This window comes from Rhyacophila brunnea, unplaced genomic scaffold (assembly GCF_057557595.1).
Source record: "Rhyacophila brunnea isolate RB1 unplaced genomic scaffold, BYU_Rbru_1.0 scaffold_12, whole genome shotgun sequence".
NCBI lineage: Eukaryota > Metazoa > Arthropoda > Insecta > Trichoptera > Rhyacophilidae > Rhyacophila > Rhyacophila brunnea.
The window spans coordinates 13,347,340-13,371,604 of record NW_028232774.1 but is presented as its reverse complement, the minus strand read 5'-3'; the positions used below and the strand labels follow the sequence as shown (position 1 = coordinate 13,371,604).

Genomic DNA, 24,265 nt, shown 5'->3' with positions numbered 1-24,265 from the left:
CAATTGTTTATTCTCCCAAGATGCAGAAACAACCTGCCACTGGTAATGCCAATTGGGAGGGCGATAACTATGTTCAACGAAATTGCTTCGGGTGTTGATATATTCCACCTACGTGAGAATGAGTTTAGGTGGACGTTGTTTTATAAATTCTTAAAATAGGGTCTGCTTAACTCATCCGGTGTACTTCATTGTACCTATCTAATTTATCTACTCATCTATCTCTTTTTTTATGTAATACTGTTATATTTATATATCCTTGTTTCTAAATGTCATGTTGTGAACGTCTTAAACTTATAATTTGTAATGTCCACAATATGTTAAAAAAATAAATAAATTGAAATTGAATAAATTGCGGACTGTAACTTTTTTCGGGTTACGCAGTCTGGCTTACATCCGGTTGCCTTTTGACGTCCTTGACCAGCAAAGACACGTGCAGATTTTGAAATAGATTTTAGCATTATACATAGGTACCTACTTCCCTAATTTAAGATTTATCCAACTATTATTTTCCCCAATCGCTCACAAGTGTAACACGTGTCAGGTGTATTTTTAGATGAATCTGAAATCGTGGTTAAATTCTGTTTGTTTGTACTATAATGTAATATTGTACGGAATAAAAGTAAAGAAATTTTTATGTGTATAAGTGCAAAAACTAATAAAACATTATATGGAATTAATTACAAGTGAAGAACACTTTATAATATTATTGAACGATCATTCGAAGAAGAAAGTGCCGATCGTTCAACTACTATCTCTACCATATTATTACAGTGGCGAAGGGTGAAGGTAGGCTTTTAAGATCCGACATAAATAGTGCACACAAAACATTGTCAGTCATACTTATTCGTTTTCACTGAACTGAGAATACAATACTGGTGCTGGTTGATTTTTAAAATTCATTTAAACCCTGCCTAAACCAAACTATAATAAATTATTGTTTAGGTATGCCATGGGCGATCCTGCAAAAATATTGCACACTTTTTCAGTCATATTTATTTGTTTTCGTTGAATTGAGAATCCATATTACAGGTGGTGTTTGTTAGTTTTTTTTCATTCATTCAGCTCCGCCTGAATCAAACCACAATAGATAAAAAATATTCTTCTATATTATATTAAATAATACTTGTATGATGTATGATTTAATGGCATAATTTTAGATATTTTATAGATAGATGAATATTTTTGCCTATTATCTATTATGGCTTGGTTTACGTAGGGTTTAATTGAATTTTAAAAACTGATGAAAACTATCTAAAAATTGTAGGCAGGTCAATGATAACAAATATGTATGACCAAAGTTTAGCGTGCACTATTTATGTCGGATCTTAACAGCCTACTTCCACCCTTTCACCACTGCTATATTATTATCATACCTTCACCAATTTTAACAGTTTACATATTATATGTATATAATTATGCTAAGTAAGTAGGTATATATTTTTGCTATGAAATATTAATATTTTAAAGAGATTTTTATATCTATATTTTATTGGTTTATACTTCTGTTTTTCCATATATTTCACGAATACTGGTATTCAATTGGAAATACCGAAATACCGGTATTAGTATTTTCGTTCAGTATTGCAATCCTTAATTCCAAGTATAAGCTATGATCGATATTCACAATGTCGTATATCTCATATAGAAATTTTCTAAATATTGATCAATATATTTTTCATTTTATTGTAGAAACTGGCTGAAATGTTGCTTCAGAGAACTCGCTGGGAGGCAGACTCCATTATAAAAGAAGTGGACGACGAAACATCGCCTTAATGAATCCTCACAAGCGACCATTCATTCTATTGTATTGCACCACACTCTAATTTATTTTAGTCATATTTCTATAGACTAGCCAACAAGAGAATTTATATGATTCATTAACGCAATATTCCTATGTCAAATGTAGTCGAATTGATTGCATATATAATATATTTATATATTATGTATATTGAATCATGTTAAAGCTCTTGTTGGAAAACCTATATTTACACTCAATATTTTACAAAGTCTCTCTACGTGATTATTTAATTTCAATTTCAATTTTTGAATATCTTATAAAACTGCCGAAACAAATATTAATTATTATTGAGCAGTAGTTATCTTATCGAGTAGAAAGTACCTTAAAATGAAGTGAAAAGAGATTATGGGGTGAATACAGACAAGAGTGGGATACAATTTAAAGTCAACACAGTCTTACTACATAATAATATTCAAAGTATGAAGATGCATAATGATAAAGGTCAAAAAGTGTCTATTCACCTCATGTTACCGGTATTTCATTTCTTTTGTTTATATCGATGGCAGGTCTCTTAGTGTGAACATGGTGTTGGTAATTAATATTATAATATAGCAACAATTAGTCGATTGTGTAAATATTGCACATCACAACACTGAATACGTATTACTAAATAAATTGTAGTGATTTAGGGTCAAATGCATAGTCATATTAAGTGGTTGATAGGCTTAACCAATGCTTAACCTTACGTCACCAATATCGGTGACTTAGTATAAATGGGGAAAGCAAATGACGTGTTTATTATTATTAGAACATCTTAGTTAAGGCTGACGTCGACATCTCTGCATTTGGCCATTAGTCTGTAGTAGTAAAATTCTACTTCTAGCTTCCTTCTAATAGCACCGTTTTGCACAGTACACGTAGAAGTTAATTAATTGCCAACACCATTTTCGAACTAATTTAATATTGCAGGCTTACTTTTCTAGTCTTTGTATAAATTACTAAGATCAGACATTTTATTCCCCAGGAGACTTATTTAATTACCTACTATATACCTATATTAGTATGATCACAAGATTTTATATTCAAAAGGTTTGAAAGTAGGCTGAAGATAATTTCTTTCTGCATCTAAATTGACATCCGTAGAGCGTAAAAATATGACAAATGTATTTATTTATCGTAGTGATTAGATACCTTCCAAATACTTCCACTTCCGACATAATATTACAGTAAGCTAGTTTATCAAAATGTATTCGATTAAACATGGTCAATTTACATGTTGCCGTTTCTCAATGGATAGATATTATGATAACATTGTATTCTGCTTAAATTTTGCATAATTTTCTACCTTAAATGGTAGGCAGCTTTCTCTTGTGGCTTAAAAGACAATCAAAATTCTACATGTACTGCTCTCTCGTCCGTCAAAAATTGAAGTCTATCTAAAATATTAATAACCAACAATTTGCCCTTTAAAGATGTAAGAATAGTTATTTGAGAACCGCTAATAGTGACGTAATATGTCTGTTGTATCATTGTTTTTCAATATTCCTGTAAAATAAATGGCAAATCACAAAATTTTTTCAAATTTCAAATTTACCACCAGCAAATAATTATTTTATCATTGTTATGTTAACACTGTACCGCTCGCAAAATTAGGCAAAGTAGGTAAACCACTGACAGACAATATTTGATATAAATCAGAAAATTTTATTCGCAAAATTCAAAATAACATAACTTTTGAACCACCTGTTATATTACAATCAAATTTTAAATGCTATTGTCACCAATCTACCGAATACAGTTGTTACATAAAGATTTCAAAACACAATCACAACGAACGATAGTGCGATTTAAGACCCACTTCACTTTGGAATATCATTTACGACTGTAGTAAAAAATATATTATATCTGGCATACATATAAACAATCTGTCTGATGACACTCCAGGCCATAGTACTCACAAGGGGGTTGACAGATCTCTAGCCTGGGGGACCGGCTTGGCGGGTTGGCCAGCTAAGTGTTATGAAGAGATGGTAACTTTTTCTTTGTCCATTCAACTATTATTTTATTAGGCACATTGCAATATCCTCTTGTATTATCATTTAAACTGATTTAATTTATCCTAAATTCTGTAGATCAGCTTTTCTTAATTAAATGATAATTATGGTATCAGATTCTATATTTATTGTCATTAGGTGTTCGGAAACTGTTCTGTTGGCACAATTTTACTACATGTAGGTATATTAACATTTAAATTTATGTACCTGCACGACATACTTATGCATTCTTTGATATCGAATTTATTTTGTACGTCAAAAGTTGTGCATGTTTAAAGACGGTGGCATATCCGATGCTTTGTATTCGGTTGCGACAGGACACTACAGTAGCAGAAGCGGTGGGTAAAGTGTTAACATGATAGAGAGTAAGAGCATGTGAGTCAAGTCAAAAGTGAAGTCAAAGCTGTATTATAAATGGTTTTTTTTAAATCAATTTTAATTTGATAACGTGTTACAAAAATAATTTTTATGTAATGTAAGCCTGTGGTGGATCCATGACATACATCTGTTTTATGTGATTTAAAAAGAGTTATGATTTCACCGTGAAAATGTATTTAATATTGTATTTTTAATGTCAAGATACTCTTAATGAGAAACGTAGATTGATGTTGCATAATAAGGAAGCAATATGTGTGTCCGCAATCTAAAGAGTGCTTTGATGTTTGATGTTCGATGTCATATTGTATTTTCTTTGAATATCGATGACAATTTTATAATATATCTCTAGTCGTTGTATTGTAAAATGCGACTCGATCTATGAAACAATGTAAGGCTGGTTTACAAACGAAGCTTCCTCAATTTATATATGATATATTATAACTATGCTCAGATATATAATTGAGACATTTTTCATCTATTTGGTATTACATACGGATCCTTCACGTATTCAGTCTTGGTTGTTTCATAGTTTGGGTCTATGGAAAAGTATTGAATAGTAGGATTATTAAATTATTTTTTGTATATATTTTGACATTGCTTCAATATGTGTCTGCCGTCGTACAAAATAAATCTGTGACATTTATAACGACTCTGTGTGATAAATAATAATTTATTGTCCCGTATGGTTATTGAAAGTTTTTCTTAATCGCTAATATTAGTAGCCAAATTTACAACAATAACTGTTTTATTCTGAATGTGTAAATGTTAAACTACAGTGGTGCCATTTAATAAGTAAGGTCGACAGTAGCGCACGTCTGTCCGTGTGCAAGAAATAATTAATATATTGCCGGAACCGACTGTGTTTACATGGCCCCCTGCAAAATTCATTGTAGATATTATATACAATATTATAATAACAGTTTTGAAATTAACACACTGTCTCGATCGCGGCATTATGAAAAGCCTTTATGGTGGCAAGCATGAGAATTTGATTTTATTGTTACCAAATATTAAGTGATATTATTATAAAAAAATCATTATGTCAATTTGGTATACCTGTTGGCAACATTGAGAAAATAATGTGTAAAGGGAAAAGAATCGAAAGATTTGACAGGTCATGCGTTATTTCATAGCTGCTGCAACATGCAATAATATACAAGCGAGAAAAAAAAACATGTAAACGATCTTTGCAAAAGAGCAATTCATTACAAAATTCAGGCACTTTATGAAAAGTTATTATCACATTGAACAAACTACAGGCGATCACGAAACAACTATCCAACAGTGAATCAAATACGATATTATAGTAATGTCGGATTTATATCAGAAGTATTTACATATACATTTCTTATTTTTAACAATTAACAACGTGTGATATGTACAGACTTGTCCCCTACTCATGAGTCACGCTTGTTGACGAACCAAAAGGAACATTTGAACCTTGTTTTTTTAAATCTTTTTGGTGGTATCACTATAGTTATAGTGCAACATTCAGAATAAGACTGCTATTTTTGATATTATTTAACAGAAGTACCTATATGAACTGCTGTGATTTAATCATGTTTTAAGCCACATATCCATTCAATCAGACCATAACACTATAAATAATGCCGTGCATGTGTGGATAGAATATGTAATTTTTACGTGTCAATATCTTGATTTATCTATAAAAATTATTGATCGACATTTGTTACACAGGTATCCTGCCTTAATCGTCTATGTAATTCATATAATTAGTCGTAAACTTGCGATTGATTAGTCGTTTAAAATAACATTGTGGCTTCGTATTGAATATAAATTTTCGAATTCGATTTTATTAGCTGTGTGAAATGTATATTTAAAAGATATTGTTGATAATATCATAAAACAAGTGGACTAGGCATACATGAAACATTTTAAATAGCATTAAAACAACGCATACCAATATATTAATTATTGTAGTCATATAAATTAAATTTACTTTTCAATAGTTCAGGGTAATGAATTGACAGCCTTTATAATATATTAAATTAAAATCAGGGAACTAGTTGCAAAGTCAACGTTTTCCATAAACTTTTACTTGGAAGTATTCACAAAAATTATAAATGTGAATGGCGAACTACGGTGAGTTACAACACATTGTAATTATTAGAAAATCGTATTTTGTCATTCCATACATCAGGTGTAATGCCAAGAGGCTTGGCCACCCCCACGAGACGTCTCCACTCCCTATGTCTGCTGTACAGCACCCTCCGCTGCCTTGGTATCAGGGATATTGAGTCATTAGTCAAATAATATATCAATATTCGTTAATGGATGTTATTGACTTTGCAACTAACTTCCAATTTTACTAGCAGAAAGAGCTAGATTTGATAGCTTCATAGAACTGATATATTATGGTAGAAAAAGTACTTAAACAACAAAATTCATCACAATTTTTTTTAAATAAATAGAGGTAACTGCTTATACAACTAATACCCTAGTATTTATTTATTTATTGTAGGTTGTTTCGCCATTCCAAAAAATATTATATTTCTGTCTTTTGTTTTATTGAAACTGTCGTACAATATATATTATGTATACATATCTTGAAACATACATATTTTTTTTAAATCAGCCATCTTTAATTAGTTTGATTTATAAAAATCCGTCATATAATATCTGCCATTTAATGGTTTCATTTTGTTAATAAGCATTAACAAAATAAATGTAATTTCTAGTAGTACTTACTGATTTAGATTTCTGCACCTATAATAAATAGCTTCCAATATGAGTTTAAAAATACTGCCTGCGTAAGTTGTAAAGTTTACACTTGTCATTTTATTATTCACATAATAAATAAAAAGTAATAATTTCAAAGAATTAATAGTATGGATAACCAACTTGTCTATGGCACACGTAGAATGTCTCACTGGTACTTATATAGTTACTTCACATAGTGTATAAATAATTATAAATCGGGTTTGTAAATCTAAAAAACACCAACTAAGTCAAATAATGTATATGATTAATAATTAACTTATATGACGTACTATATACGTCTTTTTTTCAGTATTTGATAGAACGATTCAATATTATTTATGGAGATTTTATTTATCTGTATGTTGTACTAAGTTTGTGTTGTCGCTTAGGCAAATTGTATACATAGAACTCGATTAATTTAACCTAAATAAAATTGTTTAATTACAATTTGTTGTCGTAGAAGACTCAGTGATAAATTGATAAATATTTTTGAATGCAGTTGAATTTTACAGTATTTTAATTTTAAATTGAATAGACATAATATCTGCGTGTGAAAAGGGAGATATGTCTAAAGTCAAAAATCACTACTTTTGAGAGTCAAAAGAAGAGTGAGTTTTAGACAATCTTGTATTGTAACTCCTGTTTCAGTGTGTCATTTAGTAATTCAGATGTGTTGATTTGATCTGTTCTTTCTATGCAACTGATATTTTGGAGACTTATCTCTGTTTTCCTTTCACATGCAAATGATGCAGTCAAATTCTACATGCTTTTGATTTCAAATTGAATAGGCATAATATATCCGTGTACAAAAGGAAAGAGAGATAAGTTTAAATTCACTACTTTTCAGGAGAGCCTAAAGAATTTGAGTTTTGGATAACGTTGTATGGGAACCCCTATGTATCTCTGGAATCTTTGCATTATAGTTAATTTGGCATATTCAACTCATATCCAAATTTATTATCTCTCTTTTCTTTTCGCACGCAAATATTTTCCTGTGATGATGTGCTATGTACTGGTTATTATCATTTTAAATTATAATCGATCTAATAAGTATTATTAACACAGCACAGCACACAACTGCCATATTCTGCTATATTGTTTTTTTTTTATTTATCAATATTTTTAAATACACATACATAATTTTTGACACGCCATATTATATTACTATTTATTGTGTTGGCAAAAATATACAAATTTTCACTTGACAGAGTTAGTGTATTTTATAACAATTGACAAATATATACGCTGTGATTTGCTTCGATTTTGCTCAAAGAAATCTGTACTCTACTAATATTTTTACAGATAGAAATGACATAAATAATTATTTTTAGCAATAATATTATTGTCTTTGGAAAATGTGTAGTCAATATCTATGTTACATTTATAATTTTTGATTTAATTTATTGTCGTTTTAACTTAAAATTTTAGTCAGTAAGTGAAGTAAAATTTTAAATACATGCATCTGCAGGTCTATTCCAACATAACACTTATCGTTTGAAATTATGATAAAAATGCTACATATTATATATTTAATATGAAGTATCAATAATAACACTTTTAACGACGGCTCTGCCATGCAAAATTAATTAGATAACTCTTGAAGCTGTTATGTTTTTGTGAAGTTAGTGATTGCACACTGCACAAGTGTGACAACACATAACCTCATGTGAGGCACCTTGACTTCAAACTACAGGCAAAACACAGGTACCGGCTCAAATATTTTCCTTTTAGATAACCATTTGCACCGTTTTTCTTGGCAGATCTAGCAGTTTTCGATAGACATCTAGCTTGCAAAACATGCATCTGGCTTGTGGCGTTTTTACTAGTGTTTTTGATACCTCCAACAGCTTTAAATGTGTTGAAAAATGCTAGCTATTTAGTTTATTTATTTTCATGTGCATCAAATTTCTGACTTATCAGATACTTAATGCAGGTAGGTCGTAAGCTCTCGTCTTCAAACATGAAACGAAACTTGAATGCCATATAGGTATTTGTTGTTAATTTTTAAATATATTTCTGTCAAAATGTGTGGTTTTTACACAAATTAACATTTTTTCGATTTTTGCACTTTTTTCTATACGTTAAAGCAAAGGTATCTTCGGATTTCAGTCTTGGTAGAATAAGTAAATATACCTACTTGCAATTTTATTTTCACAAAATATAGCATTTTTCCTGCCAAATAGTTTGTTTTCATCCCCCCCCCCCCATCTGGCATGATTTTGTCAATCAACACTGATTTGCACTCATTCGATTACATCCATAACATATTGGGGATATCATGGTAATATAACGATATAGTGTCATCTGTTACGAAGTTACACAGTTGGAATAGACCTGCTGACATTTGATCCTGTTTGATTACAATATTTTTCTTGAACAAAAATTCAAAACTAAAGGCTATTTTTCTTGAAATTATAATAATGTTCCGAAATATGTATTATTTTTGTATTAGAAAGCGAGTTTTAATATTATAATATTAATGATTGTTTATTAAATCGAAAGTTGAGAAGATTGATCGCCACGTTTTGTCCTTAGGTGTCATTGAATTATTTTTTTCTGGCATAGAAATATGACACCGTTTAAAATTAACTGAAATAAAATGGCACCAAGTGTAGATAGCCTTTATCTAATAAGATGTAAAATTTGAATGTGCACTTAATTTGGCTTAGACCTCACACCAATAAAATCACTTATTATTAATTAAGAATTATATATTTGCAGATTCAAAAAATATTTTTGTCTATTTTAGCAGTAATTTTGTGTCGATTAGTATTTATTATAACCGCCCAAGAGTATTTTATCATAATTATTGAAAAGAGTGTTGTATAACAAACATTTCATAGATAAACCTCGCTATATATTTATGCGAAGTAATAATCATTCCATTGCGAACAAAATGTATTTACACTGATTAGTGTAAAACAAGTACATAAACCCCAGGCAAATGTGTTATTTTAGATATTGTATATTTAGTGTTTTTGTTTTCGTTTAATTGTGCTTGCGAGTTTGAGAAATGTCTATTTTATTATGAATATTTTTCTAGGTACATATATCAATATAGCATAATAATATATTATAATAATGTTATCTCACATCGACGGGTTAGTGCACAGATATGTCGAGTTTTTATTGAAATTGTGTTATATGCTAAACGGGAATTATATACTTTTAGATTGTAAAAAAATTGTATGTCCAAATGGGTGCTGGATGAAATCCCGACGGCCCAAACCCCAAATGCTGAATGGCTGAAAACCCGAATGGCCAAAATCCCGAATGTCAAAATAATATGCATTCAATTACATTGTCAAATTTCATAAACTTTAAAAAAATTTTGTGGTTTCCTACCTATCTCTTTAAAAAAATATTAAGTTGTTACTCGCTGTAAAAAAAATAATCATTGTAAACTTAAGAAATATTATTTACTTCATGATAAGCTAAGGATTATCAATAGTTGATCCTATATGTTGTTTAATAATAATACCTTCATATTGTAATTATTATGTAAATATTCTTTACAAAGAAATTGCAATCTTGTTTGTGACCTATATAAACCCCATCTTCTTCCACGGCGCTACATCTCGGGGTGGGATTTGGCCTCCTCCACAACCGCTCTCCACTCACTCCGGTCTCTCGCCACACTTCTCCAGTTACCGGATCTTCCTATATGAAGCCAGTCCACTTCTACGGCATCAGCCAGCATCTCCTTCTTGGACGGCCTCTGGGTCTCTTCCGTTGGGGTAGCCACTTCGTCATGATCCTTGGCGCTCTAACTTCAGGCATTCTCTCCACATGTCCCGCCCATCGTAGTCTTTGGGACTTACAGTATCTTATGATTGTTTGCTGTTCAATGAGCTCTTCCAACTCGTGGTTCATTTTTATTCTGTAGTTCCCATTTTCCAACGTGGGTCCAAAGATTTTGCGGAGTATTTTGCGCTCGAAGACAGCTAATTTGTTTTCCTCGTTTTGAGTTAAGCACCAAGTCTCACAGCCATAAGTGACCACTGGCCACACATTGTTTTATAAATTAGAAGTTTACTTCTTCGGCCTAGAATTTTAGAACCCCACCAGCCGCTTGCAGGCATGCCAGCATTTATTCCCGGAGATAAGGCGGATTTTTATCTCCTCTGCTGTCTTATTTTGGGTATTTAGGCTGGATCCGAGATACGTGAACTTGTCCACCCCTTCATATGCATGCTGTTCTATGTCTATATTCTGCAGCGGTACCTGATCGCATGTGCTGACCATATACTTAGTTTTTGACTGGTTTATTTGCAGTAACAACTTAATATTTAAGATACAGTACTCTCTCAGTAATCCGCCACCCCAAAAACCAGAAAGTGTCGAATTAGTGAAAACGGCGGATGATAGTGCATTAATACAAAATATTGTAAAAATTAAAACAGGTATGGTATTTCGTAAAAATAGTTTTTATTGAGAAATTTGTACTAGCAACATACGGTTTTTTTATGATAAAAATCGATTATGTATTAAATTATACATATTAATTATAAACTAAGTTTATTAACTGCATACATATTAAACAGTAAATCACTTAACACAACCATTTGTTCAGTGTTTATTTTTTCTGAATATTGTTGGAAATTGTGTCATTTTGTAATTTTATGCAACATGATGAATGTGTTGACGGTTGCATTATTTTCCTCTGCCCTGGTAACGCGTCGAGTAACGTAACGAGTTGCGGTCGGTTGACAATAATTATTATTGCCTTCATCCTCAGAATCCAAGCCTGAAGTGGCGCATACTCCTCAGAACTTTTTGCTATGCATTCTTCTAAAACATTTCGTGTTAGCTCTGAGTTTTCAGTCGCCCTCTGAATCGATATTTCTAATGAACCAAGTCTCCCGGTTCCCAGTTTTCACCATCTTAATTCATGGAAGGCCACAGCTTTTTTCATGATTAAATAATGCTCGTCTCGGTAGGTTGTCCCATGCCCCAGCTACGTTATATTCGACGGCGGACAGCTGATATAGGCACGCGGCGGTCTACTGAATTTTACATACGAATACCGGCAGATTATAGTAGTTGTCGGATAATCAAGCAGTGGATTACTGAGAGAGTACTGTATGTGAATAAATATTAAATGTTTATTTTCAATAGTATTACATAAATTGTCTCCCTGATTTCGGCCCCTTAGTTGAGTTACGTATGGTACTGGACATTAAATGACATGTTATCATGTATCAAAAAATTCAATCGATAAAAGATAAGTGAATACATATCTCCTGAAAACACTTTCTTGTTAATGTCTGTGGAAAGTAAATTTACTTGTGTTTGGGGTCTCCTGCAAAGTAAAAAAAAATGAAATACATTTCTTTGACTTTAAGGGGCCGATTTCACATTGTAATCGAATGCATTTTAGTTATATATAAAGAGGATACATCATTCTTGGGATTTTGGCTTTCGGGACTTACAAGATTCGGGATTCCGGCTGTCAGGATTTAGGCCATTCAGGATATCGGCCATTCGGGATTTCTGCCTTCGAGATTTTGGCATTCGTGATTTCGACCCAAACCCGTCCAAATAGGGTATTTAAGAAGATATTGTGTCACACGTAAAACATAATTATGTTCATTTCATCTTCAATTTTTAATCTATTTGTATTTTTCAATACACTTCTGTACACTAACTCGTCGATGTTCACCAACAGCTATCATGTTGCATAATCTATCTTCGTAAGTTCTTTTAAAAATATTGAAAATTGTATTCATACAATAATATTAATTTATTACAAAAATGTTTGGTGAGTATAAAAGAAAATTAATCCCGTTTAATATTATCTTACATACCAATACAATCTGGCTCTGCCCGCCATAAATAAATGATTTTCAAAATGTCTAATTAAGCAAATTAACTTCATTGCATTTTGCACATTTGGAAGTAATATTTTATTTCAAAAGTCAAGTGTTGAACCGCACAGTGAAATTCTTCATTATTTCCGGCCATCTTGATATGAAAATAAAATTTGACATACTAGATAAATTTGAATTATTATTGTGACATCTATGTTGCGATTTAATTGACGCTTGAATTTTAAATGTAAGTGTCGGATTATAATGACAACCGATTTATTAATAGCTAAGTACGCTACGTAATTTGCCTTTGAAATTGCATAAAAAAAAGGTTTTAACCTGTACTTTGAATTTATTAATATCCCCTTTACAGAATTCATAAATTACATATTAACTTATTTTGAATCGAATGTTATATTTTTAATGAATTGAATTATGTTTAATCTAAGTATTATTAATAATTTATTATTGCTGTTGTTTTTGATTGTTTGCAAATTAATATATATATTTGAATAAACAGTTATCAATTTTAGATATTGTGTTTTTTTATTCAAAATATCGCCAGGCTTCAAACTATGACTCAAACATCAAGAGGATAAGTGGAATATTAGCGGTCTTTTATTTGCAGGCATAGTATGTTTTGCCCACAATGGCCGAGCGGCTTACACGTCCACTCATAGCATCGTGGGTTCCAGGTTCGAATTCTGGATCTGCCATATACAGGAGGACCTCGACTTTCGCACATAATTGGTTCCTGAAAGTGTGTGCGAATGTTAAATGTTCGAAAGTAGAGGGAAGTAAAAAAAAAATTCAAATTGTGTATATTTTAAAATATTTATTTATAAGTTAATATAAGATGTTTAAGAGGCGTTTAAGAGACATGTTTAAGTGGGGTTTGCGGGTGTTTTCCTTAAAAAGTTTCCAAGAGTTAACTGTTTGCCACTCTTCTTTTTCTTATTTTAAAGAAAATATTGCTTAACTGCTGGCACGAAATGTAAAGTGGACCAATCTTTACATATTAACGCAGTAATCCAGGCTTTTTTATTTGATTACCAAATGACTGGAAGCAATTCTTTATCTTTCCCTTTCAATGCTCTGGGCTTTTCTGGTTGATAAATTAACATTGGCATAAATTTTAAATCACCAGCTAAGTTTCCACCAAGAAGCAATGTCAATCGGTTTTTAGAAGGTTTTTATGCCCAGGGGCAACTGAATCTTCCTTAGATAGAATGTACGACTAGGCATTTTTTTCCAAAATAAACCTGTCTCATCTACATTAAATATTTTGCTAGAGCAATATTCTCCATCTTCAATAATTTTGGATAATGAGGAAATAAATTCTTTTGCAGCATCTTTATCCGCATCAGCCGATTCTCCAGTGAATTTAATATTATGAAAAGAATACCTCATTTTAAAATTGTTAAACCAACCGTTTCTTGCTTGAAAAATCGTGTTAGAATCTTCTTTTAATCTAACCTTCCAATCTTTGTGCAAACTAAGAGCCTTCGCTTGAATAATTGAAATACTCAAAGGGACATATTTTTGATGTTGGTCATCGATCCATGATGACAAAGATTTTTCCATTTCATCCAATAAGTATGCCGTGTCTTTTGGAAACATTCTTTAAAGATATATTTCCACAATTATCACAACATATCGTAGACCTGTTTGTATCATACGAACGTCCAATTGATGCAAAAGATTCACCGCTATCAGAACGTCTAATAATTTCCATCTTTGTCTCGATCGTGAGAAGTTTATGAGTCCTTGATTTCTTTTTGTTCGTATCAACCAAAGAGATTAGACTCTGGTGCAATGTCTTTGGTATCAACACTGCAGTTTTTCCGTTTTTCACTCACTAAGCCTTTCCTAGCTAGCTCACAAGGAAACTGACGGGTGTGAGCAGGATGCAAGTGATCCAAGAAATGCACTTGCTTGTGAGAGAGCGAGAGGGTGATATATTTATCCCACAGCGCGACGTTTTAAAAAACGATTTTTTTTAAATGTGCGAAATAGCGAATTGTGCGATAGTCAAACGTTCGAAAGTCGAGGTCCGCCTGTACACATTGTTTTTCAATTTGTGTTTAGAGTCAGGGTGTGGACCTAATAGGTTGAGCAAGTCCAACATTCATTTCTTGTAAAAACAAAGAATCTGTTAATACAATCCTCCACTCACAACATATTAGGATCAGACATGGTAAAAAAAAAAGTTTTGGTTGCTTGAATGAGGGAATTTATTTTTCAGACTGAAACATTTTTCGTGAACCTATTAGATGAAAATAATGAGGTATGATATTATTAGCTTCAGTGCTTAAGATGGTGAGAATGTGAAAATCGGAGGTGATTTTGACAGTTTTCGAGATATTTCGATGATTCTTTTAATAACATGTAGGCACATTCTTTACCTTTCAAACAATGTATCGTGCTCTAGTCAAAGTAAGCACAGAGCACTCTGAACAGAGGTGATGCAAAAGTCTACCATCGTGAGGACCGAAATGCATAATGTTTTTCATCAAAAAACAAGTGTGATCCGTTGTTTTACACAGCGCGATTAGTGGACAATCTTTTATTTTAGCCAGTTAAGGGAGGGTACATGGTATTCTTCGCTATTTTTGGTTGATCGCTGCGAATTTTTCATTCTAAATTTTCACATTTTGTTGTTTTATTAATTTCGCTTTGTAGTTTCGATAACTCCAGATTTCCATTTTCTCTCTATTTACATTGTTTATTAACAGTTCCTTTAGAAATGTAAAATCGGGGTTTCACTGTAGACGCGGCCCTCAACTTTCGCACGTAATTGGTTCCTGAAAATGTGTTCGAAAGTAGAGGAATGTAAAAAGAAATGTCAAAAAGTGTACTTTAAAATATTTATTTATCAATGGGTATAATAAAGTTAACAAGGCGTATTAGCAATCAGGTATTTCCTTTATAAACTTGTCAAGAGATAGTTGAATACCACACCACTGTTTTACTTATTTGGGAAGGTAACGGGGAGCTGAGGAGAGAGGAGCGACTGCATGGAAGCAGAACGTCCGAAAGTCGAGGGCCGCCTATACATAGAACACTGAACCTAGGCCAGCAACCTGACCAGCAGACAAAATAAAATAATAAAACAAATATTATAGAAAAACTTCTTTATTGATTAGCGATAGCAGATGTGATTTCTTTGGATAATATAAAAATTAATTAGGTATTGTCAATAAATTATCTTAAAATAAATATTAGATACTTTATGTTAGGTAAGCACGTTTTACAACCTATAGAGTGGTCTATAAATGGAAGGAAACTAAAAGCTGCTATAGTAAAAATAATTTTTCACATTATCTGTCAAAATTAACACAATTCCATAATAATGTGGCATCATACTAATACACTTAACAGTATATGATAGCAATACTGCCCTGCTAAGCAAAAAGACGGTGTTTTTAGTTTTGATGAAATGAGAACCCATGTTTTAAACTATCCTTTCTCTTATATTATGTAAAATTATTAGATTTGACATAATCTCTAAATACACAGTATATTTAGAGATCATGTCAAAACAATCTAATAATTTTACATAATATAGGGTAGTTTAAAACACGGGTTCTCATTTCATTAAAATCAAAAACACTGTCTTTTTGCTTAGCAGGGCAGAATAACATAAGATTGTTTATTTAGTTAATATTATTCAACGAAGAATGCATGACAAACCAACACGTTAAATTTATTTAAAAAAGGATCACTAATTTTCACATAAATAAAATAAGTAAACAATAATTTGATTTATTTCCAACCAAAGATGTTGAATCTTCTTCCAGATGTAGTTTTCTGTGGTTTCTGTATAAAATGACTGAAGCTCAGTTTGACGTAATTCCCATGTTTGTATGCAAAAAAATATTGTCAGTCTTTCATTTGAGAATTAGAATGACAACGAGTGATCCTTTGTTTGCAATCTCTTTTATATATCTACACTCCATCTATATAGAAGCAGGTTTTTTTCAACATCTTTGTTCCCGTCTGTTCTAATTATTAATCTTCCAAATGCAAAAATGGTTATTCTATGAAATTCAGAAAAGGGAGGAAATTGTAGGGTTTTTTTTTTAAATAAACGTGTAGTAAGAGACTTCCATACTGTGACTGACACGTCAAACTGCTGTAAGTAATCTGAAAGGACGGAAGCAAGGGTCAGGGATAGGGATGTACAAGAAAGAATGGGGGAAATATTTAATTTTCTAAAGGGCTGTGATGACATGTCAACCATAATCAATGACATATTAAATGGACGACTCACTTCATACCCGGCGCGCACGAGAAATTGTGCATGAAAGTCATTCACAGATGTATAGGTAGATGTCATGTGACCATTGACGTATCCGTTTCCATTATGCGATACAAGCTTCGAGAATTTATAGTAATATAACCTTTATTGTAATGGTGTATTAGTGTCTCGGTTACTTACGACTTCTCGGAGATTAGACGCAAGTGAGCCCAGCGAATCACTGTCCAATGGTTCCTGTCATTCAATTGCGTTGAATAAACATTCATCAATATCTTAAAATGGCATTTTATAAATAATAAATAATACCAACACATGCAAAGTGATATCCCATCTTTCTTGGAGTGTTTAGTAGATTTTTTTACAATTTTTAACTAGGCACATTGGCATTTTGTAACACAATAATAACGGTGGAGTCGAAACCTGACAGTCAGAAATTTTGTATGGGCAGACCCAGCGGTGTCGCCAGACCGCTTGCAAGCAGAATGTTCATTTGAGCGTAGGATACCGATATTAAAATATGAATTTCACCATCCGGCAGACCCGACACAAAGTGAGTGTCATTTTATTTTCTAGATGCTTCGTCCATATTAATGTCATTGACCATAATACAGAAGTCTCACTACAGCTTATTATTTCAATATTTTATTATAATATTTACAAGGGAACAATTTTCTAAAAATACATACAAAGCTGGTACTATCGTTATAACTTATTAATTTCTTTTGCATAAAATATTTATCATTCATTTAATAGTTTTCTATCCTAAATATAAATAATGTCTATAGGAATACATGTATGGATAATTAATTACACTTCACAATTTTATAAGTCCACTTTTGAGTTGATGCCCAATGGGATTGCTTTCAATTCAGTCCTTAAGCACATAAACTCTCCGGAGACGCAAGTGATGGAAGCACACACTATATTTAACAACCACCAGGAATATGTGGACGGGAAGAGTCCATTGTAATACCAGCAGCAAGCTAGATGGATGAGATGGTATGTGCAGCTGGAAAAGGTAAAGATATATATTTATTAGAATTATGTATTGTACCGTGTGTTATTTTTTTCCTGTTTCTTACCTCAACATTTCAGGCTCAGAAGAACATTCATTCTCAAGAAATGGAGACAACAAACAACCGTGAAAGTCTCTAGTAATTATTGAAATAATTCTTTTTAAAAAAGTCTGTTAATATAACCTCCACTCTTTAGAGGTCCATACCCCATTTAACGGCAAAAATGCACTGCTTGGGTACATTATTATTACTTAAATACACAAGCAAATTATTGCTTAATTCTTATTCAAAACATCGCCAAAGAACAGCATCGATAAGATACAGAGTGGTTAGAATCAGCGACGGCTCCTCTAACACCATGCATGTGCGCTGCACTGCTTTTTCCTAAACATCACTCAATGTGCAACAATGCTATTCATAAGTCATCACTCGTTTATCACAATTTAATCCATGTAAATTTATACCAAAAGCATAATTATACTCAGTGAACAGTCACCGAATTCGTGCGCTCGCGTGAACGCACAAATATGGATCTTAGTTTGGCGTTCATATTACATTGGGTAATAACAGTTCAAGCCGACACGTGAAAACGATAAATAACTCATGAATACACAAAATTTTATGACCATTTGGGACGCAGCTCAAAAGTTACGCGGAAAAATGTAGTAACTGAGATTTAGCAGGATTGATAAAAAAATAGATTTTTTTTATTTAAATCTCATATAAATTCATTGAAAATAGGCTGATATTGAATATAAATTGATTATCAACATAAATATTTTGGATCGATCCTTTAATAGTTCTATATTTGCAAATATTTGAATATAATTTATAAAAAATTTAAATCTTAGTTACCATGTTCTTTCTCAAAGTAAGTGAATTATTAACATGATGTCATATTTTTAACAATGCAGGCATTTTGCTGGAGTTTTATTGCTTTTTGTAGACGAAGAAACTGACGATTTGTCGAGGAGTCGAAAAATATGTACCTACCTATTCAAAACAATCGATAGTTACCAATTTTGTTTTTTTAATATTTTCTTCAAATATTATTTCTTACATACAATTCAGTGTGATTTCTGTCGTCGTCGGTATAGTCGGCTTTTTTAGGTGTTTTGTCACGTTATTTCGATAGTTTTGTTCATAAAAATAAATTCATAACAATATATATACTTATTGGTTAATCAGGGAAGTGTATGTGTTTTAAAATGATAAATTTTGAATAAAAGATTTATAATACTTAATACTTATAATTATAGTTCAATCAGTTAAGTGTATGTGTTTTAAAATGATGTCGGTAAACGTAGACTTTATCAATAATAATAATAAGAGACAGAATAAAAAAAGGATGGTCCGATGACATCTGTGGAAATTGAAAAGTGTTTTTCAACCATTAAAAGAATTACTTACTTAATTTCAGAAATACTTACCATGAATCAGGACTGACTTAACATGTCTACCTGTGTTAAGCATTGAGAAAAAACTTTTACAAACAGTTCAAGACTTTAATGAGAAGTGATTGAGGTGTTCGCTAAACATAAACAATACTGAATTGATATGCTTTTTAAATAAGGTAAGAAAATTTTGAGTGCACCCCCAATGAAAGCAATTTTGGAAACCACCGGCCGACACTGGTTAGAATATGATTCATGTGATCCAGATATTCAAATAATGAGTGACGCGGATATTATTTCCAACCTCAGGGTTTTTGTAAAGTTTTATTTACTATTTTTTTTACAAGGAGTGGTTAAGGCCATTGGACCCGTTTTTTCCTGTCTTCTCAGAATCGTGGAAATGGCAAGGACGTTTAACACGAATTGACACATAATAAACACTTTATTTATTTAAAATCTAATAAATAATATTCAAATAACACTTTTTGTGTCATTAAAATTTTCTGATTCGCTTTACTTTTTAAAATAAATGACAAATAGTCGGTCCTGTTTTCGAAATTGGCCAAAACGACTGTCACGCCACAGTGAATTTTTGAACTTAATAATAGTTTTGCAGGTATATATTGTATGAAAGAAATGGGTAAAACAATACATTTCATTGATTAACTCACGTACTTTTTTTAATTTCAGAAAAATAAAGATTTTAAAGCCATTTTAGTTTGAGTATACATCAGCCAATTTTGAATGATTTTTTCTCACAAAATAATATATACTGCACAATAAAAATATTTTTTTATTATAATATAACATTTCTGTAATACTATAAATAATAATTAACAATGAAAAAATAAATAAAACCCCATAAATTCGGTACAATTAGTGACGCTATATTACCAAAACACGTCGTACGTTTTCATGTATTTATCCTATTTCCAGACAATTTAGATATATAATTATTTTGCAAAATTAACAAAAAGAGACCATTTGATCGATTAATCCATATAGTTTTTCTAATTTCTCATTTCTAACCTTAGTAGGCTTCTGAATTTCAAAGGGTGAGGACGTCTTTTTTTTCCAAAATTTTATCCGTCGCGAACAGTATTTTAACTCATAGAAAAATGACCTTTACTCGCATTGCAGTAACCATCAAATTGGCAAGGCCACATGACGTAGACCAGGTGTTATAATTTGTGTTGACAAATCAAACATCATAAAATACCAGTGAATGTCAAACTGAGAAAAATGTAGTTATATTATATTATTTATTAGGTATCTTGTAATACAAATGGTTGCAGCATGTCAGATATTGTAAGATAATTGAATCTTATAACCACGATGGCTACAAAGAAGTCCTAAAGGTATTCGTTCGGTGCAACATTTATAAAAAAAAATATTTTGGACTTAAGCAGTTTAGATAAAATATAGGTGGACTTTAATTATTTTGATAAATACCTACTTGGTTGGGCTTTAAACGATTTGAAAAACTTTGCATGTACTTAATACAGTTTTTATGTACCTGGGTCGCCATGTTTTGTTATTTTCAAAGGGACGTATCCAGGAGTATGTTTATTGGCATTATCAATAGAAACAAAATAATATTATTTTTCAAGGTCTATTTATTATCGATCTTAAGTGGTTTATGTCACAAATAGTAAATTTGTAGAAAATTTAAAGTAAAATACGTTTTCGAATGCTGTCATAGTAATGGCCACTGAAACATGTGTCATAATTTTCCTAATCGTCAAAATAATAATAAAATAAGTGTTTTGGGGCACAAAATCACGTATATGTTTTATGATGTATGTATTTTTCAGATGGTTTGTGGTAAAATCTTTTTTTTTCATACTGCCACAATTCAACTATTCATAATTAATTGTTTGTTAAATTTTTCATTGTGATCTTTGACTTAATAGGTAGGTGATAAAGTTTTTACCTTACTTTATTGTATTAATTTATTGTTAAGTGAGAATTAGCTGCTTTCGTTGTCAGTGTATATTTGAGGAGTGCGCATCCTGACCATGTTGAAAGGCGAAACCAGGATCGCATAAAACGACTCAAATGAAATAGTACAAAACTTTTAGAATTTAATATATTTAATGCCGAGTTGAATTGAATGGAATCACCTTAGGCATTTATTAGTAATTATTTAACTCAAGTAAAACATATATTGAGGTAAGAACCTATTTCATTGAATAATAAAAACAATATTACTCTTCACATCACAAGTGACAAGATTTATATGAATTGTGTATTGCCTGAACTCGTTGATCCTAGACTAACACGGTCGATGGATATAAGAAACCCTCAAAATAATAATTATCAAGTTAACAATTAATATCTATCAATATAATAATATCAATTATCAATTAATAGCTATCAATAGAAAAGAAAATAAAATTATAAAAAAAAACAATTTATAATAGTTATTCTAATACATTGCATACCGTTAAACCAATACACTAATTAAGGAACCAATTATTAATTTTCTATACACTAATGTTCCGAAATCCTCCGCGGCGACCAAAACGTACTGCCGTCAAATACATGCTATTATAATAATTGTTTCTTAAATCATAATTGTTGTGTACTAAATTTTAAAAAAAAAACGTTCCTCGACAAATATTCATTGAATTGCTTTCTTTTATGAGTCATTTTTTTATAATTTAATAAAAACGCAATAATAACAGAAATCTTTCATGCCATCTTGTGAATGTTTTAAACTTATAATTTGTAATGTTAGCTTATGAAAATGAATAAAATTATATTTGTTTACACTTTCGTGTTTTTTAGTATTAGATTTTTTTTTGAAAAATATTTGCACTGAATTTGAACCTAAATATGATAGGTTCAAGAAAAGGTGTCACTTCACAAATTCAGCATATCAATAATATGAGGTTCTTATTTAGAGGTCTACTATTTTTATTCTTATAATGTATTCTACCGACTACAAAAATGTTTATAAAATTTGTTAGGAAAAAAATATTATTAATTCAACACTTTTAAAACCTCTGATTTCGTATCTACTATGCGAGAAGCCGAGGGAAGCGATTTTTGTTTTTTTACGCTTCGAGCATTGTTATTTTTCATGGCGCTTACGTCAAATTTGATTCTTGCGAATAAACCCATACGCCTTAAACAACTAACCCAACACATTGAGAAAACGATATATGATTTTTGCAAGAATTCAAACTCACACTGACGGCTTCAGAGACAGATGTTCTGTCACGAAGTACTCCACCGTGGGGTAATCACGATATTAATGATAAATAAATGCTCTTACCTGAAGTCTAAGCACAATTTGGTCCGTTGCACAATTATCCACAAGGCGCAACCCCCAACTAGAGCATTCAAAACAAATCCTATTATAACAACTTGACCCTCGAAATCCCGCACATGTATTTCCTGCAACAAATTTTAAATTTCATTTAATTTATTTAAGCAATTGGGGTTCTTCATTATAGGTGGTTCTCTAACATAAGAATGTGTATTAATAGGTCCTATTCAGTCTCTACGCACAGTGATGTGAGGAGCTTGTTGGTGTTGAGAGTTTTAAAGCCAGTTTTACACATTATAATTATTGTGTTGTTTTGAAACAGAACTAGGTAAAATTTGCATATAAGTATGCATCGTTAATATATAAATTTTTCATTATTAAAACAACTTACACAACGGTCTACGGGGTCCGCTCTATAATACACACTTCTATGATACCCAGAACTATCCTATGTGAGCTGTTTCATAAACTATACTTGATCTTAATGTTTCAAATACTGCTTATTTCGGTACAAGTCGGTTTACAGAAAACCAGGCGGGAACCGCGTCAAATTTCATAGCCGATTTTGGCAAAATTCATGAATTCAACAATGAAAACCTAACCTAACCTAACAAATAATCCAGTATATCGGCTACTTTCAAAATTTGTTTGCCACTGACTTTTTGTAAATCGACAAGAACCCTTATTTCTTTACATAGATAATGATGTTTAATATAGACTCATCATGTGACTATCTGCATCTACATCCAGAACAGAGAGCCTTATTTTGTTGGCGGTCGAGCTATAATATTGTTTTTTAATGTGTCTTTATAAATTGTTTTGACATTTGCAAAATAAAAATTCGCGAGAGAAACTTTTAACAATAATTACTTATTTATGACATGTAAACATTCAAGTTGCAAAGAAGACTTACGTGATATTGGAAGATGTGATCTAAGGTTCTGGTAGAGCTGGATATATCTTGCATTAATGCTATAATTAAACCAAGGGAAACATATAACACGCACTGCATTGCCACTATTTGAGATACTAAAAGAATAGGATCCCACTGTGTATAGCGAAATGAGCCTGTAAGTTTCTTCATTTTGCCGGTATTATTGTAGTTCAAAGTGTTTGAAATCAAAAATACAACACCGCTAGTGCTAAAATTGGTATACGATGTTAATATCTATTGCGTTCACAAAAACAGTATCATATTGTCATGTAGACATGATGTGCAATGCTTTAAAATTCGGCAAATAAGACAATGTATCAAGGTAATGTTATAACTTTTATATGATATCGTATCTACTTGATAACCATGTTTATTTTGACTTTTTAAACAATTACATGTATAACTTTGAATGAAATAACTTGACGCATAATTTATTTCAACTTATTGTTCAACATTGTATTTTTACTTTGATTTTGACAGATGACAAGACGATTGAATTGCCATATAAAAGAAATCAGTCATAGACTAGTTTATAAAATTACGCAAATAATAAATAATAAAAGTATGTACATAGGTAACTTACTACAGACCAAAACACAGAGATCTCCAACCTGGCCTCGGTCGGTCGCGAAGCCACCAAAGCCAGGTTCACCAAACTGAATAACATGCTTCACTACAGACAGGA

The 24,265-nt window shown here is 31.5% G+C and overlaps 2 protein-coding genes across 2 annotated transcripts in view; one reads left to right on the top strand and one right to left on the bottom strand.

Moving 5' to 3' along the window:
* LOC147077801 (uncharacterized) overlaps positions 1-13,228 on the top strand; it is a 52,835-nt gene extending 39,607 nt beyond the window's left edge. Inside the window, exon 16 of the mRNA XM_085960796.1 lies at positions 1,690-13,228. Coding sequence (XP_085816922.1) covers positions 1,690-1,773 — 84 coding nt within the window. The 3' untranslated portion in view covers positions 1,774-13,228. The remainder of the gene's footprint in view (positions 1-1,689) is intronic.
* A 2,592-nt stretch (positions 13,229-15,820) lies between these two features.
* On the bottom strand, positions 15,821-24,074 carry Sys1 (Sys1 golgi trafficking protein). Its single transcript, XM_085940140.1, has 3 exons — positions 23,560-24,074; positions 22,653-22,774; positions 15,821-17,971 (listed from the first exon to the last, which is right to left on the bottom strand). Exons 1-3 carry the CDS (start codon positions 23,728-23,730, stop codon positions 17,785-17,787), a joined length of 480 nt encoding a protein of 159 aa, XP_085796266.1. The 5' UTR covers positions 23,731-24,074; the 3' UTR covers positions 15,821-17,784.
* Positions 24,075-24,265: the final 191 nt, after the last annotated feature.